This window comes from Lepisma saccharinum, chromosome 6 (assembly GCF_977018435.1).
Source record: "Lepisma saccharinum chromosome 6, izLepSacc3.1, whole genome shotgun sequence".
NCBI lineage: Eukaryota > Metazoa > Arthropoda > Insecta > Zygentoma > Lepismatidae > Lepisma > Lepisma saccharinum.
Window position 1 is genome coordinate 26588959 of NC_139234.1, and position 19231 is coordinate 26608189.

General features: G+C 37.9%; 1 protein-coding gene across 1 annotated transcript; it reads right to left on the reverse strand.

Moving 5' to 3' along the window:
• Nucleotides 1-2840: 2840 nt before the first annotated feature.
• LOC145989280 (uncharacterized) lies at nt 2841-18373 on the reverse strand. The gene is made up of 2 exons (XM_083124607.1): nt 18220-18373; nt 2841-4860 (listed from the first exon to the last, which is right to left on the reverse strand). Exon 2 carries the CDS (start codon nt 4795-4797, stop codon nt 3343-3345), a length of 1455 nt encoding a protein of 484 aa, XP_082980733.1. The 5' UTR covers nt 4798-4860; nt 18220-18373; the 3' UTR covers nt 2841-3342.
• Between the last annotated feature and the right edge of the window lie 858 nt (nt 18374-19231).

Here is a 19231-nt window from a genome sequence, read left to right on the forward strand (position 1 = left end):
CCCAGTAGGTTTAACAACACTGTCAAAAAATCTACGGTAGTGTTGCCAGATGTAAACAGAAAACAATAGACCCCCCTCATAAAAGGCTACAGTAAAAAACCCACAGTGTTGCCAACTCTGCCCTCAAAATATACATCATAAAAGGCTACGACGAGCCTCACAGGTCCTTTAATAAAAATTTACAGTGAAAAAAACCCAGTAGGTTTAACAACACTGTCAAAAAATCTACGGTAGTGTTGCCAGATGTAAACAGAGGGCAATAGACCCCCCTCATAAAAGGTTACAGTAAAAAACCCACAGTGTTGCCAACTCTGCCCTCAAAATATACATCATAAAAGGCTACGACGAGCCTCACATGATGATTCGAGCCTCAAAAGAGGTTTTAGAACTCTCCAATTGTCTCTACTGGCGTAGTGTTGGCAACACTGCGAGAAAAAGGTTGCCAGCTCCATGCTTTAGGTTAGGTTACCCCAAAAACCTTGGTGATTTTTTCGGGTAAGGAGTTGGCAACACTGCGAGCCTCAAATGATGATTCGAGCCTCAATAGAGGGCTTAGAACCCGGCCACCTGTACTACTCCCGAATGTACCAAGGGGTGTATATAATATCGTTTAAGTCAATCTTGTCCTATCTGAAAATTGTCAAGTTGGAAGCAGGTTTATGTCAGTATCTCGACGACATACTGCTAACGTCAGGGTATGCGGTGGTTCAACTATAAATATGAATTTGCATTTGTTGTATTTTTCAGTCTGCTATGGTGCAGACGTTCCATAATGTTTCAGCCATAATTGTCGCGTTTAAGTACAGTCAAGTTCAAAGGTACATGTACTAAAATCGTCCATCCCTCTTGTTTCATGCCACATGAGATCCGAACATCAAAACAAAATAAACAAGACAGAGACTACCGCCTGTCTCCATCAGCATGAATGCATGGCGTACTATTTCTATTTGTGTCCATGTATTTTTAAACTTGATCGTACATGTTGTATTATTTCGAGGCTCACTTATTGCTCAGTTTTACCTGAACTGTGTGTGAACCTGAATGTGTGTTGCCTAACTCTACTGCAATAGTGGAAGTTCTGTTGAAGTTCATTCATTGCAGTCTACTTAGGCAACACACACAACATCATGCAGGAAAGCCAGTATTGCTGTTGACTGTATATATATATATATATATATATATCCTTTGTTTGTGATGAATTGGTTGGACTTTTAACCAGTGAACGTGGTTCTTTGCATACGCAACATTTCAAAGACTGGTTCTGTTTTCTCTTGAAGGTAGTGTGTTGTGTTGTATGGGCATGTGTACGTAAAGTTACTTTTTAAAAGTAACTGATTTACAATAACTTTGTTCAAAAGTACCTCAGTCACAGTTACTCACTTTAAATAGTAAAAGGGATACAGTTACTAGAACTTAAAAAGTAACTGTAAATCACCTTTACAGTTACTTTCTACTGGAAATTTTCTAGCAAACAAAATGCACATCATCAATGATCATTAATTGTAATAAAATACCTAGGTAAATATGAAGACTTACATGTGTTTTATTTATGTTTCTGGTACATGAGTCTTCACATATTGTTCTTTCTTACAACAAATAAAAAAGAGTGAACTAAACACTGAAGTCATCGAGTGCAATTGGAAATGAAGCATTCATGCTTTATTGCTTCAATAAAGCATGGATGTTCTAAATTTAACATGCAACGAAACCTAGCTTCCTTACCTTACGTCGTTCCACGAACTTTCTTCCATCTTAGCATCCACTTGGACATACAGTTTGCTCCTCCCGCGCGTGACAAATACAAGTTAAAAATGTAAGTGCCCTAAAGTGACTGTAAAAGTAACTGTTGATAACATTACTTCTATTGCAAGAAAGTAACTCAGTTACAGGGGTCGTTCAACGTTGACAGAGACATTTGCGAATAGAAAGTGGTAAATAGCTGGGAAACGATAAAACTGCCAGAGGATGTACCTTCATCCTTCGTGAGTATTACGCTTTCGCCCCGATGTAGTTGGCGCATGCGCAGTAGTGTTAGAAAAAATGGCGGCAAGTAGTGTGTCTGTAGCTGTGGAGCAGCGGTGTGTGATCAAATTCCTTGTGTTGTGTAGCCTGAAGCAAGCTGAAATTTTGAAAAGAGCACAGTATGGAGAACAAACAATGTCACGGCAAGAGTGGACGAATGATGTCAACATTTTGGCGAAGAATGCTAGTCGCTGACGAATGAACAGCACGGAGACACATAAGGTGTTCTTTGTGGAGGGGAAAGGGTGATGATTCATGCCCAGTATTCCTGCACTTTGATGAAGAGTGCCGTACGTAACGCCATTGGCAAGGAAAATAAGACCGGGCATGTTGTCTGCAAATGTAATTCTTCACGATGACAATGCACGGCCCCACATGGTCAATTTGACAGCAACAACTCTCCGAAAGGTTTTTTCTCCATGTTCTTTCACTCCGGACGTAGCCCTCAGTGATTATCAGATTTGTTTGAGCCGCTTAAGGCGCATATGAGAGGGAAGAAATTGAAGACAGCACTGACAAAAGATGTCCTGCAGCGTCTACGACAGCAGTCAACTACCAAGGCACTAACGGAACTGACACAATGATGACAGCGGTACCTGGATGTTATGGAAGATTCCTTTGAAACACTCACATATTTTGGTGCTTGTAGAACTCCAATTTTTTCCTAGAAATATAAGTCTCGGTCAATCTTGAACTACCCTTCTATTTACTTTTAAACATAACTACTTGCAGTTAGAATTCCTCAGAGAAAGTAATTGTTACTTGTAACGAGTAACTAGTTACTTCCAGACACTGGTAAGTAGTCCCCGAACGCTTGGGGGAAGCCGTCAGTATTACTGTAGAAAACAGAATCTCTGGGAGAAACCTCTGCCACCACTAAAGAATCCTTTCAGGCATTACCACCCACCTTGACTGCTTTCCCCATACAGATTCTTTGTTCTGGGACTATCTGCATGTGACTACATAACACACAATACACTAGCCTGAAGACAGACAGAATGAGATGAAATGTTGGTATGCACAGTATTTAAAAGAAAAACTAGTACAGTGGTTAAAAGTCAAAGCAGCTCATCATGAATCAACCACCACCGATCAGGTACGAAGAATAATTTATTTGTGTTAGATTTTATTGTAATCATCCAACAGAGTTGAAAATATAAAATTTCTAAGTGACACACTTGAACACCACTGTGCAGTAGCACAAATTTCTTGTTAGTGAAAGAACAGAAGTGTTTTTACTAATCCAGTAGCACCACCAGAAATCTATAGTTCTGTTTTTGCAACTCGTGAATTGAGTGTCAAAACTTGTCACTGTGTCTGTTACATCCTTGTACATATGAAGTCCTGTTTCATTTGATAATCGTACACTTTATTCTCTTTTCTTCTTACCCAAGATGCATTGTTGGCCACAGCAGTGTTGGCCCTACTCACGGCCTTCTTAGTAACCCAATTGATTGTGGGTCTAACACCGGGAACACGAATGTAATACCCAAAGACGAATCGCGATAGCATGAACATGAGCCACTCCCTCCAGCTGAGAGCCTTGAGAAGTTTGTCGGATCTCTGCGCTTTGATGTCATACACCCAGCACCCGTAAGCGATCGACGAATTGTACAGCACTCTTGGGAGATAGTGCCTGATGCCTTCGATCATGCATCGTGTCATGTGTTCAGCGTCTCGTCCCATTTCCCGAATGCTTGGCCTAGCCCAGAACCGAGACACGTTCTTCAGTAACTCCAATGTCTCTTCCAGCGTGCCACCACAGACGTTGAACCTATCCTCCACTCCCAGGAGGTACCCGACGCAGCGCCAGAAGTGAACGAATCCCTCGAGTTCCTCTCTTGTAGCGTCGTGGATGCCGAACTCCTTCGGATAAAGAAGAACCGCCCCTATGAATCCCAACTGAGTCATCGCCATGTCGAACTGAGTCATGAACATTGTCCCCACGGCACTGCTGGTGAAAACATTGTACGGATACTCCTTCGATACAGCCACAGGGCAGGCATTCTTGAATTCTTCAAAGACCTCGTCGTCAAATTTGCACCACATTCCTTGACAGCTGCCATCAGGACCTTGCAGAGTGACTCTGTCCTTTACGTCTTCAGGCTTCAAGGCATTCATCCTGTCCATAACACACTTGTGCATTGCCCTTACAGTTTTGATGTCCTTGTGAGCCGGGTCATTCACATTAAATATGTTTCCTTCGTACCACGAAAACACTTTGTTCACGGTGGACAAGTACCTTTTGAACGCTCTGAATGGGGTGTCTGATTTGCCAGTGAATATCAGAGGTTCAAGGAAACGACGGAAACTCAACCCCATCAACAAAGACAACATGTTTCCAAAACACAATCCTCCCCAGTTTTTCTTGGCAAATTCCTGCCCTTTCTTGTATTTCTTCATGTCCAGCCATTCAGGTTTAGAATCCAGAGGAACTTTCGAATCACCTGGAACATTGAAACCTTCCAGCAATCTTTTCAAGCACTCTGGAAGTTCATCAACACGGTTTTGACTGCTGTCACGGGTACCATCTTCACCTTCATATTGTGCTTCCTGGTCTTCTACTGTACACGATGGATCACCAGCGTTTTCGAGGTTACGAACGTCGCTTGTCACATGGTATAACTGCTCATTACGGTTACCTGACTTTGGAACAGATGTTACCGTGGAGGAAGTTCGCATGGAGTCGTTGCTAGGAGACATTGAGCAACCATCCGAAGCGGAAGAAATTATAGTCACCTGCGTAGTTTCTTGTGCACCATTTGGCGACGCCATGTCGTCGTGAAATCTCTTCAGTCGAAGTTTTGGATGTTCTGGCAAATGGTTTCACGTCGTCATCTGCAATGAAATATGAAAATCTGGTTCAATGTTCAGTGATATTAATATGACATAGAGATTGTGCATTATCAGTGGCTAATATGGAGCAGGGTCGGTCCTAAGGGGAAGATAATTTATCCCAGCAAGTAAACTTTGCTGCGAAGAGTTTTGTTGTAGAGGTGCTCTAGATTTCTAGGAAAATTAGACTTTCTGCGAAATCTGCAGCCAAAAGAGTAAAATACAGAACAAAATTCGATTAGAAATCGCGAATAAGAAGAGGTGGTGATTATGGAGTTAGCAACCTGATTTCTTAGAAGTTGGAACGTGGCTTCCTTGGAGACACTGAGAACTAGCAAAACGAGTGTCTAGCCACTTATACATGGAGCTAGTCTTCTCCCTTCCTTCATAGCCTAGGACCACGTGCCATAGTGAGATAGCTCAAATCTTGGACAGATTAACATATGCCACTTACATATAGTGGAATGCAAAGTAGGCGAATAACGATATTGTCCCTCAAATCTTGGACAGATTAACATATGCCACTTACATATAGTGGAATGCAAAGTAGGCGAATAACGATATTGTCCCTAAGAGTGCCAAATTGTATTCTCGCCCCGGGTTTAGAAATATCTAGCTACTGATCTGTCTGAAAGTTAATGCGAGATGTCTAAAATTAACAATGTATATTTTTGTAATGTATGTTTTTTTTGTTCTAATAGCGATAATGAGACGAAATTGTTGAAGGAACATTGGTAAAGAGCAACTATTACCAGCCCTGGATTCGAACCCGAGAAATTTTGTGGCGAGATCGAAAATCAACCAGTTAACGCGCTCGACTAGCAAGACTGCTGTAATATCTTCTATGAACATAATGGTGACCGGTTGTGGTTTTAAAAATTAAAAAGATCATCCGCTTCCAAGGAGACAAGGTTGTTAACCCCACCTTCCTTTATATTGTAATCATGATGTTGGAATGTTCTACACTACAGTAGTTCCGATACATATCTTTGATGAAAGGTTTAGGATTTTCTGCCTTAATTTCTGTCTCTCGTTCTCTGTTCGCCATTTTTTGAAAGATATACTTCTAAAATTATAATCCATATTCTGGTTTTGCAAAAAAGGTCTTGATACTTACTTTTATGCCCAAGAACAAATTGGTTGAGATACAAAACGCTTCTTTTTCTACTAGTACCACCACTTCTAATCATGATAATAGTTCTAAGGAAAGAAACACAATTATATTTCCATTTGTAGTGCCGGCGATTGGGTTCCAAAACCATGGGGGGGGGGGGCAAAGACAGTATATTTCCATTTGTAGATAAAGTTTAGCATAGTACAGGGCACAAGTGGCGAAAAGTGTGGGGAAGGGGCAACTAGCCCCCTCGCCCCATAATCGCCGCCAAAATTTAAAATATTCGATCTGATACAAATATTGGAGAAAGCCATCCAAAAAGTAATACACTTTTGTATTTTTCTCACATAGCTTCGCTTCTCAACTACTTTACATCAATCGCGACGATGAAGATACACAATCTCGTACCCAGGATATTTTTTTTTTGAGGTGGGGGGCATCCAAAAATGTAGAACAAAGATAAGATCCGAAATGCTTTGGGGTATTACATGTGACCAACAACGGTAGGGTAGTATTACAGGTAGACGTAGAGTTATTGAGTTGCAATATTAGGTCCAAGTAACGGAAAAATTCAACTCGTGGATAGAGTCCTCTGACATGACAAACGATCAGCAACACAGTTGCTTACAAATTTCCTTTAATTTTCTTATACCAGTACCATTGGACAGCAATGCTATTGTTTCTAAAATATTTCCTTTAGAAATATTATGTTTAGAAAATAACATATTTACAAATTAAATTATACGTATTAGCAATGATTCTTGTAATGAAGAACATCGGTACATTTTCGCATCACGACTGCAGTAAAAACAAAATCGGGACAGGCATTAAAAAGAACGGAATTCCCCGCTAAACCTGGTAGCCATGCAGTTGTTATAAAACTTAATTCACAAAATATTGTAGGCTGCAGACTTCTAGAGCCTGATTCTCTTCACGAACAAACCATACATTTTTGGAAGGCAAAATTGAAAATCTGAAAAATCGTCAATGTTTCTGAAAGTTTTTATAAGTTCAAATTAAAATATTTCATAGTGGTTATCACAACGACTCCAAGGGTCCCGGGTTCGCATCCCGGTCTGGGCATAGATGTTCTTTATCAGTTCATGTTCATCATATAACTAATGCTCATCTTCGCAATTGGGCAAAGGCGGCAGAAAAAAAAAGTAAAATAAATCAAAACAATGAAAGCTTTTCATAGTTCCTGGGAGTTCATAGCCCCCTTGTACCCTTCCTTGGGTATTGGCCTGGAGAAGAATGAGGATGAAATAAAACTGAAGAATACCCATGGCCAGACGATTATAGAAGTACGAAACATTAGGTGTTGACTATTGAGGTCTTGACACGAACCATTGTTGGAAGTGCGACCAGGGTGAATGGAAAATCATGATTTTTATTTTAGGAAATCATGATTATTGTTTCTTTATTTAAATCTGATTATTTTTATTTAAATCCATTTTTTTAAAAAAAAGACACGCTTAACTTGCTGGTATGGTTTTTGGCACCATTCATATAGATATGTTTTTTCATAGGAAGGCTTTTTCTTGTAAAACGCCCTCTAAATTTTTGAACAGTTTGATTTTGAACACTCTATTTTCAGTCATAAAATTGTAATTCCTCAGTAAAGTAGTTTATTTTCTTAATATTTATTAATGCTTTTTACACTAATTCTATCAATCATGAATACTAGTAATCATTGAATAAAATAAGAACGTGAAACAAAATATGGGGATGGAATTGAAAAAAGAACACAAGAGTACTCACGCGTTGTAAAAAGTACAACAGACACAGTCAATGCTTCATTCTTCTGTTGCAACTAAACGAGTGACTAATAAAACCACATATTTAGCAGTAATTACCAGGAAAGGAACAAACTTATACGTTGGTGGAATCTATTGTTGGTAATCAAGCTTTTCATTTTACTTTTAAAAATTATACATTGTTGTACTTTTTACAACAGCGCGAGTGCCGGAAGGTTAAAGCAAATGTGAAAATAAAACATTCTGGATGTACTATATATTATAACTTAAAATATTTTTAAGAATATATGTAGCTGAAATTTGGCAATTTTTTAAATGATCAAAATATGAAATGCTACGTTATTTACAGTTCAATGATAATGACACTATTTACGGATTAACAAAATAAGTATTTTGTATATTATTCTACACTAAATGTTTGCTATTTTTGCCTATAAAAATTATTGAATTTTAAATCAAGATAAATTTGAGTGTGTTTACAATTACATTTCCTTTCGTATGAGCTTCACCCCATCAGTACATATTATTTTGTTTCCTTTCTTAGAGCCATGATTACGAGATTAACCAACTTTAACCAAAAGTGATTCTGATATGTAGAAAATGTGTACATTATTCTATAAATTAGTTCTTTAAAGTGATTTCAATGACAATTCAAATCAACCTGGTTTATACCAGGGTCACTATTTATATTTTGAGCCTTGGCAACACTGATTGAAGTTAGGCGCGATTTGACGTTTGCACGGAATCGTCTGGCATTATTGACCATAACGTACTTCAAATGTTTTGTCAATAGCTTCATTTGTGTTGTTTGTGTTGCCTTGGAGATTGCGCGACAACAATAAAATGGAATTAACTCGTGAACATTTTCGTGCGATGATTTTGTACGATTTTCGACGTGGATTATCAAGACAAGAGTGCATCGATCAACTTACTTCCACATTTGGCGATGAAGCCCCATCCTTTGCCACTGTGAAACGCTGGTATAACGAATTTAATCTTGGCCGCCATTCGCTCACCGACGAGATTCGCGAAGGTCGTCCAAAACCAGTTGTTGTTCAAGAAAACATTGATGCTGTGCAAAACCTAATACTACAAGATCGTCATGTGACATACTGTGAGACTGAGGCAACCATAGGCATTAGTTCCACCAGCATATATAAAATATTACATGATCATTTAGCTGTGAGAAAGGTATGTTCTCGTTGGATGCCACACAATTTGACAAAAACTCAAAAAGACGCTCGCGTCAATTGGTGCAAACAAATGCTCAATAAATACAATCGTGGTGCTTCAAAAGACGTATATAAGATTGTAACAAGTGACGAATCATGGATATATGCATATGAGCCGAAACGTAAACAGCAGTCGACTGTATGGGTGTTTCAAGATGAACCCAATCCAACAAAAGTTGTTCGCGCTAGAAGCACATCGAAACAAATGGTCCCCTGTTTTTTCGGGAAAACTGGTCATGTGGCAACTGTGCCTTTAGAGGAACGTAGAACGGTCAGCTCTGAATGGTACACAACAATTTGTTTGCCAGAGGTGTTCGGTCAAATACGGAAAACAAACAAACGCCGTCGGATCATTCTTCATCAAGACAATGCCAGCTGTCACACATCTCGTCTAACAACCGACTTTATGAACAGTCAAAAAATCGAATTGATGGGTCATCCGCCGTACAGTCCTGATTTGGCACCCAATGACTTCTTCTTGTTCCCGAATGTCAATAATAAATTGCGTGGACAACGATTTTCGTCGGCGGAAGACGCCGTTGATGCGTTCGAAAAACATATTATGGAGGTGTCTCAAGAAGATTGGAAAAACTGCTTTGACAAATGGTTCGAACGAATGCAAAAGTGTATTGACCATAAAGGAGAATACTTCGAAAAACAATAAAGCAGTTTTCAATGCCAAATTCCTGTTTTTTCATTCTTAGGCTCAAAATATAAATAGTGACCCTCGTATCAATCCATCATGAGTGTGACAGTTGGTTACATGCATTTCTCCTAAGCCTACGTTTGGTGCACAGAAGCACGTGTTATAGCCTAAAGTTGTGCATGAATTTTAATTTAATTGTTGACCGGGTTGTGCAACAGCTCCATTACTCCTAGCGGCTATTCGTGATGCAACCGTCCCATTTTCTTCTTCTTGCTTGGCTTTGGCACCTCGATTGCAAGGAGAGTGACTTTTGATTTTTTTGTGCAAAAGGAAAGCCGAACTGAATGGAAAATAATAACATGCTGGATGGTTTCAAAATCTATATTTGAGAGAAGTGCGCTTGGCGTCACGTCAGCTGACAGAATGGCAGCCACCACCAGCGCAACCGTCCTATAGGAGACCATCACAGGTGCGTAACACACAGGCCCGCAATACGGGCGGATCCGAAGCCTAAGGGGGCCCGAAAACATACAATTTGTTTTCGAATTTCTTGGATATTTTTACCCATTTTATTTTCTTTAACTTCTACCCCACACTTCAATCTGTTTTCAAAGCGCACACATTTCCTGCTCAATACTAAAGAGGAATAATAAATATATTTTTCTTTCTTGCTTCTTCGGCCACAATGCCTGTTTTCGCAGACTGCGAAGTTGGCGTTCAGGATAACAGAACGTGTACGTAGTCTCACTTTGCAGCCTAGACGTAGGCAAGGGTGCCCATCCACCATAAGGCTAATTCCCCCCGCAGATCATGTCACTGCCCATAAAGCATTTAATTACAACAACGTATCTACTATTGTCTTTTTACTGAAAGTCACTTCTTCTTTAAGCTTTACTGAACACTTTGCATGATCTATCCCTTTATTTCATGTTGCGGGTTAAATATACCGCACCTAGTTACTTGGAACCAGCTAAAGTAAATATATTCTGACTCCCCCTTCCCCTCGTCTCATCATACATATTACAGCATGTGACAAAGTGTATTTCTTTTACATCTATCTTCTAGAAAAACACGCGGATTTTTTTTTATTTTATGAAAAAAACCCTCTCAGATTTTAATGGCGCTGTTCGCGCTATTACCCCCTCATTGTTCCTTCTAAATGAGACAATGAGCGATATACAGTACTTCATTGTTAAAAAAGGCTGAACGTTGTGTTGACTTTCAGGTTGAAATTTACGTATTGACAAATGTAACGAGAAACTGTTACATGTGTCAACATATATTTAGTTATTTAAATCCAAATATGGGCTTACAATTGTGAGAAATGGGAATTTTCATTAAGCAAACGGCTCACCTAACCAAGAAAAATGCATTAGGCTTACATGACATTAACTGTAATGAAAAATTCAAATACGTAACGTGCTTTAATTTTTGTTACAGATTTATATTGACAGAAACTGCGTTCAATATCGCATAAAGCAATGGGTTCAGCGCGAAATTTTGAGTTTACATTCTCCATTGTTGACGAGGATCTTAGAGTAACAAATGCATTGTCTGTTGACAAGATTTAAAATAAACAGAGTACAAAGCGAACAGATCACGAATGAACGGAAAACCTTTGGTATTTAACACAAGAAGAGAAAATGCAGTAATAACATAAATATGTCGAAACATGTTTCAAAATATGGAAATATGTGGAAAAATATGGAAAATAAAACTGTTTTTCGAGCTAGCACACAACAATTTGCAAAGATCATACGAAATAACTGATTTTAGCATTATATGAAGATATATATATATATACACACATACGGATCCGCTCCCTGATCATAACTCGCCATACTGTTAAAATCCGTCTCACTACTGGCACACAAAACTTTCTTCACAGTTTTCAACAATCCTAAAAATACTTTTCAAGCATTATTGGAGAGTTTCGTTTGTTGTTTCCAATATAGTTTCTCACTTTTGATAAAAAAATTTGCTGCTTGAAAGTCGACTCCATCACTCATTTAATTTATCTGTCGAGGTCATTTGAAGCGGTATTCTTTCTTCTCTGTTATGGGTACTTCGTGGTTATGCAGTTATATTGCAGATACTTATTTGATGTTCTCTGCAACATTGCATTTACAAAGAACAGTTTCATAAATATAACACGAGCAAATAAAAGCAGCTACTGCGTGGTAAAATGCATTGGAAATATTGTGTGAATTGTTTTTTTTCTTCTTGTTTTTTTACATTTATCGCCGTTAGATACACTACTATTAGAACACTTTATTGTATTCGTTAGCTCTTTAGGATTTCGTGTATACATTTTTCTCGCATTATCTCTCGATACAACACATGAGGTTTAACCTTTAAAATCCAAACAACTGGGATTTATATTTTTGTGCTTTAGCGCAGCTTTTCTGCCACTTTTGGCTCGTAGCGATGAGCATGAGTATATGAGATTATAACAGATTATTTTGATGACTGCTTATTTCTTCCGAGAAGAAAGAGGTTAGAGAGATTAACGCCCCTCGGGGAAAATGAACTGTCCTTACTATGCTAAGACAAAGGGACAAAGAAAAACGCGGGGAAGTTTTTCGAGTAGTGTGTTTGTAGAGCCTTTGAGTGAAAGGCCGCGTTGCTTCGCGCGTTGGCTGCAGAAGTTTACATGCAGCAGTTGGCGTAGAGATAGATCTCTGGGTATGGAAAATTCGCGAATTTGACTGTGCTATTGACAGCAAGTTGCAGTTAGTTATTCTTGGACTGTTTTTGTAGATGTCGTTTGCCTAGTGAACAGTTAACAGTGACCTGTGTTCCGGACATTTGAACGTTTGCGTGATTGGAAAAAGAGCGCGCGGAATTTTATTTAAATACAGACTGTTTTCTCGTGGCAACTTGTATAGCACGAGAAGTAAAAAGAACACTGCAAGTGTGTAGTTGTGAACTGAGAATTGCTAATCGAGATGACGACGTAGATACCAAGTCCGACCTTTGAACTATGAATGCGACGGTGAATTACTTCGAGGGATAGACGTCAAAGATCTTCGAGGGAAAGAAGACATCAAGGAGCTTCTGCCAATAGTGTCCCCCCCCCCCTAGTGTCGAGAGCTCTCGAGATGTGTACTTTCATATCGGAAGTGTTGATTACAGTCAAAGTGAAAGCGCAGCGCTGAGTAAATTTCGTAAGTAGGTCGACTATATTATTTTAATTGAGGTTAAAGTGTTTATTTTCTGTTTATTAATCTATGTTACTAACCTAAGATTAATCTAAAGCAACTGGAGGTAATTTTTGTATTAGTTTTAACTATGTAAAACAAAGCCCTCCAGCTTTCCAGGGCAAATTAAAGATTTATTAACCGCTAGTTTATTTTAAAAGTTTGTAATAAATAAAAAAAAAGGAAAAAACAGTAAAGAATCCTTGGGTTTTCTTAAGTAGTTCTAGCGTAAACGAAACTGCGACGTTAAAAGTCCAAAAGCAACTTATAACGTTACATGGTGCCGGAACTACCGGGAACTGCTTTGGATTGTATTGCTGAGAAAATAATAATAATAATAATAATAGCGAGCATTGTTTGTAAACTGTCGAGTGTGTTTATTTGTAAACATTGATTTTTGTATAATGTAAGAAACACGGGAACGGCTATTACTTATTGGTTCAAAGAAAACATACACCCCTGTCCAGACATTCTGTCGTCAAGCGAAGATGAGTCGCGTCAGCTGTTAGGCTTAAAGAAAAAAAAACCACTAACACCTCCTTGTTTTGTGTTATCGGAAAGGGGAGAAGTAGGTCGGCAGAAACGACGACATGAATCGTATAACAGTGTCACCTTATGAGAAGGATCAGACCCCCGAAATTCCTTGGGATACCGTGTTAGATTGTTGCGGGAAAAGACTGGACATTGATTGCGCTGTTGAATGTACATTGTGTAAGAAATGGTCGCACAGAAAATGTGAAGATATGAGTGAAGAGGAGTTTAAAAAATTTCAAGATAAGCCTGAGGAAATTTTTTCTTGTAAGCGTTGTCGAGATCAGCTGGAGAATGAAACGTCTAGAAAGGGAAAAGACAATGAAATTTCACAGGGTGTCTCGAAAGTAGTGGACAAATTTAAAGAAAAGGAAGATGTAGTTTTTGATGAGAGCTGTGATTTGAAATCTATTTTGTTAAGCATGAGAAAGGATCAGCTTAGATTTAGGGAAGAAGATAAGCTAGAGCGGAGTAGAGATAAACGGGAACTACTTAAAATTATGGAACGAAACAAGTTAGAACAGGATGAAAGATTTGATTTCCTATATCAGAGTATAGAGCAGACTAAACGCACTTTTCTGGAAATAAGCGACCGATTAGGAGAAAAAGTAGAGAAATTAGAAATTAGGGCACAAGAGAATGATCAGCAGAAAGTCAGTGCTTTGGGACGGTCTGCCAGTCCGCGGCGTAATATGGTCGTTGTCAAAGACGAACCAATTCAAATAAAAGCGAGTTGCTGTGAAAATCAAAAGAATGCTGAAAAGATACAAGATCTTTGTAAACAAATAAGTAGGATAGAAACAATGGAGGACGTTATTCAGGATAATAATGCATCATGTCACGCCGTGATAGATGAAGTGAAAGATGATTGTAATGAGGTCCGTGAGAAAAGCGAAATGATAGAGGATAATTCTGATCTAGTACAAGTGGCTATAGAAAATGAACACAGAGAAACAGATGAAAAAGTACAGGTTCTTGAGGAACGAGTTTGGAAGTTGGGATTGAAAAGTCAAAAAGTTGATGAGTTACATTTTGGGATACAGTTAGCTCCCGAACTGATAAGTAAAGATGAAAGTTTTCACGAAAAACCTGAGAAAGATGATAGGTTTTCTAAACTGCAAGAATGTGTAACTTTAGACGTGACGATACTGGAAATGACTCTGATCAGTAAACGGAAGAAAATTAGGATGAGACCTAGATATAGTTCAGTAAAGAAAGTGAAGAAAATGAAGAGAAATAAATTGAAAGCTGCAAAGAAAATTGAAGAACCGTCAGTGAAAGCGAAGAAGAAAGTTCGTAAAAGATCTAAGAATGTCAGCGCAGAAGGATCAGACACAAGTACGAAAGAGATGAAACCAGAAAAGAGAGCAATGCATTCATCTGATGAGCATTTTGAAAATTACTAGTTTATGTAAATCTTGATAAAATGATGGAAATTGTTCAAATGTAAATAAGCTGTTAAAAAAAATGTGTGTATGTTGTTATGAGTCAAGTATATTGAAAATTGAGAAAATGAAAAGAGAAAGTTATTGAAAGTCAATTGTTTTGTATAAATTATGTGAAAACTAGTTGTGGTTCAATGAGAAAAAAAAGATATTGATGGTTGATAGAAGTGCTGGTAAATGTTATTATTGTCAATGAGCGGGTAGATATTGTAAAATTTTAAAAAAAAAACAAAAAAACTTTGTAATAAGAAAAAGAAAAGGAAAATAGAAATATGAAAGTAAACCTCAAAACTGTTAATGATGCTGCAAAATAAAGAGTGAAGAACGAACGAGAAAGAAGGTTGTACAGATGTGCTCAACAGAAGTCAATTGGGAAATTCTTCAGAGATCAAGATGAAATAGCGTTAACAAACGAGGAGATTGCATTAATAGCAGGATATTGAGAGTTCTTGGACATAGCTATATGAGCTAAAAGTCAGTGTGTATTAAGATATAGTGCGAGAGAGGCACGTAAATGTAAGGTCGAAGGCGGACCAGAAATGAAAAATAGTAGGTCGAAGGCGAACCGAAAATTATTGTAGTTACGTAATAAAGAACATGCTGATATTGAAGTAAAACTTTATGTCCAGAATTCTGTTGCAAGTTAAGAAATAGTTTGTTAAAAAGATAAGCGACGTATGGTAAGATGTAATTTCCTAAAATTAGTAATTTGAGCATGCTGATACCTTAAAGAAGAAAAGAAAAGAAAGGTAAAGATCATGACAAGAGAAAGGAGGTTTACTGTTTTAATTTAATGAGTATGATGATATTTTGTAAAGATAGAAATCAAAATACTTTTGTAATATTCTTCACTTACCCGCCTGTACCTGCTCTAGTAAATAATTGAATCACAACATGAAGAAAATTTAAAATTATGGAATTGCAGAAACATAAAAAGAGAGAAATTTATGTAAGTCAGTTGAAAAAATTCGAAAACCTGCAAGACTAAATGTTATTGATTAATGTTACTTGTACTGGATTGATAGACCGTATAGTGGTAATGATTGAAAGTTGATTTTATGTAAGGTATAAAGATAGGTGAACTATGATGATATATATATATATTGGAAAGTTTCTGTAGAATGTTAATAGTGCTTAGATGAAAGAATACACATGGTGCTTATGTGTGAATTCAAGAGTAAATATTTGATTTTTTATTGTCGTGAATTCACGTGAAATCATTGTAATTAAAATATTATATACTCATTTGGTAACTGAAAATTATACCTTATAAATATTTTTGTGCTACATATAAAGGAATATCGATATAGTTATGTGTATTTAAAAAAAAAAATAAAAAAAAAAGTTAACTGTAATGTGAGTGTGAAAAATGTATATGCGAGGTCTGGTCAAAAAATTCAGGGAGATGAATGGACATTAGCTCTTCTTGATCAGTCCATCTAATGTCTCTTCAGTGGAGGGGGCATTTATAACAGATTATTTTGATGACTGCTTATTTCTTCCGAGAAGAAAGAGGTTAGAGAGATTAACGCCCCTCGGGGAAAATGAACTGTCCTTACTATGCAAAGACAAAGGGACAAAGAAAAACGCGGGGAAGTTTTTCGAGTAGTGTGTTTGTAGAGCCTTTGAGTGAAAGGCCGCGTTGCTTCGCGCGTTGGCTGCAGAAGTTTACATGCAGCAGTTGGCGTAGAGATAGATCTGTGGGTATGGAAAATTCGCGAATTTGACTGTGCTATTGACAGCAAGTTGCAGTTAGTTATTCTTGGACTGTTTTTGTAGATGTCGTTTGCCTAGTGAACAGTTAACAGTGACCTGTGTTCCGGACATTTGAACGTTTGCGTGATTGGAAAAAGAGCGCGCGGAATTTTATTTAAATACAGACTGTTTTCTCGTGGCAACTTGTATAGCACGAGAAGTAAAAAGAACACTGCAAGTGTGTAGTTGTGAACTGAGAATTGCTAATCGAGATGACGACGTAGATACCAAGTCCGACCTTTGAACTATGAATGCGACGGTGAATTACTTCGAGGGATAGACGTCAAAGATCTTCGAGGGAAAGAAGACATCAAGGAGCTTCTGCCAATAGTGTCCCCCCCCCCCCTAGTGTCGAGAGCTCTCGAGATGTGTACTTTTATATCGGAAGTGTTGATTACAGTCAAAGTGAAAGCGCAGCGCTGAGTAAATTTCGTAAGTAGGTCGACTATATTCTTTTGATTGAGGTTAAAGTGTTTATTTTCTGTTTATTAATCTATGTTACTAACCTAAGATTAATCTAAAGCAACTGGAGGTAATTTTTGTATTAGTTTTAACTATGTAAAACAAAGCCCTCCAGCTTTCCAGGGCAAATTAAAGATTTATTAACCGCTAGTTTATTTTAAAAGTTTGTAATAAATAAAAAAAAAAGGAAAAAACAGTAAAGAATCCTTGGGTTTTCTTAAGTAGTTCTAGCGTAAACGAAACTGCGACGTTAAAAGTCCAAAAGCAACTTATAACGTTACAAGATTGATAACTCACAAAGAACAGCCATGTCCAGGCCGGAACTGTCCACCGGCAACCTTGAACTTCGAAATTGAAAGGCGGCCGAACACACTGAGCCAACTAGTGGCCCATGTCTCGATCTCCGTCTCGTCTCTTCTCGGTCTTGTACACCCAGCGGCGAAAGAAACAATAGACGAATTGTCCATCATCATTTTCATTCGGTCTGAATTACACAATGTGATGACAATGAATTGAAATAAATACGTCAATAAGCAGAGAACAATTGCTGCTTCGAATCAACATAGTTTCATTCCTTAAAACAACAGGATGTAGAATAAAAAAGCAATGAAAATAGCGGTGGACAATTTGCCTACCATTATCTTTGCCGTTGACTGTACGATCCCTTAGTAGGTTCTCGTGACTCAGACGAATTGCTACTTACATAAGTACAATATTTGCAGTACATGCTATATTTCTTTTTGATTCTATGTATTATATTTGTAATGTTACATGTAACACATAGTTAATTTAAGTCGGGAGAACCGTTGAAATTCATAAGAACTGACGTCCTGGTATATTCTTAGGCACCAGGACAACAAGCGCTCATGCTTGAATGTATGCGGGTGGAGGCAGGCTTTGTTCAGTTACATAAATACAGTTTTAAAATTGAATATTTTGTTTCCAGATATGTGACGTTTTCAAACAATTGTCTGCAGCCACATACCCAATGTACATTCGATTAAAGCTTTCTTGATCATAAAATAACATGAAATGAATGAAAATCCAGCGGACTCAGTACGATCATTTTCATGAGCCAAATTAGCTTAAAAATAGCTTTACATTATGGAGAAAAAAATACAAGAAAATAACAAATTGCGTTGCTTGCATCTAATTGAACAAGCTAGTTGCAAAATTCTTAAAATAAGCACCGACACTTTGCACATTTACACCTGACGTACCTGTTATATGTTATATAATGTGTAGACTTCTGATGCACTCCACCACACCATGACACAAATCCGTCGTCCTTTTTTCCAAGAGAACCGACAGGGACGTTGTTAGATGTAATATGTACCTTCAACGCATGCACGATAGTAATTCCCACGAGGATTGGCCAGTACTCTCACTTTCCTTCGTTCAAGGTAATGCTGGTATATTCCCCGCGAAAATTCCCTCTCGAATGTAATTTTTCCCTTTTCACAAAAAAAAATCCCTCTTGAATTCAAACAACTTGCATATTTGAGTAAAAGACTGGAAGATTCTAAAGGCTAGTGACGTGGCAAGAAAAGGGGGCTGGAGTTCATACTACCTCATTACTGTTCGACTGATAGATTGCTTTTATTTTACTTTGCCTTTCTGTCAATTTTGGTTATAGCCAAAAATCTCCTGACGTAATAGCGCGCACGTGATTTAAGCATCCTATCAACTTCAGAGACGCGTTACCGGGAACCTGTCTGATTGGTTATTTAGTTGGCGCGCTTTCTAGAGAAGCGAGTCTTTTCGCGGGAAGAGGAAAGAGTTATAGAGCATGAAATATAGTCGCGAAGATGAGGATGAAAGGATAATTACAAACAAGGGCCGGAAACAAGACAAAGGAACACAAAACACATACATTACGTTATAAAGTGTGGATTGAGCCAAAATAGCGAGATAAAACAAAGGATTGGAAGAAAAACACTAAAAATGGAATTTTAGGCAAGATTTTTCTAAACAGGCACTGAACCGTAAAAAATAGCATAGGCAGCAAGAAATGCGTTGCCATTTGTTCATTAAATACGTACGTTGCAAACATAAAGAAGTATCACTTTCTTTTGAGAAGCTAGAGAGAGAGAGAGACAGAGAGAATATTGTTAGAAAATACGTTTTCTTGAAGTTGTTTCAAGCAGTGCTTTAAATAAGTTTTATCGCTTCTTGATTGCTGTTTGAAAGAAATTAAACATGTTCAGAACGTAAAAGAAATTTCGTTTTAAA

Bases quoted from the DNA above. Each gene is read 5' to 3' on its own strand.
- LOC145989280 (XM_083124607.1), bottom strand. From the start codon at position 4,797: ATGGCGTCGCCAAATGGTGCACAAGAAACTACGCAGGTGACTATAATT.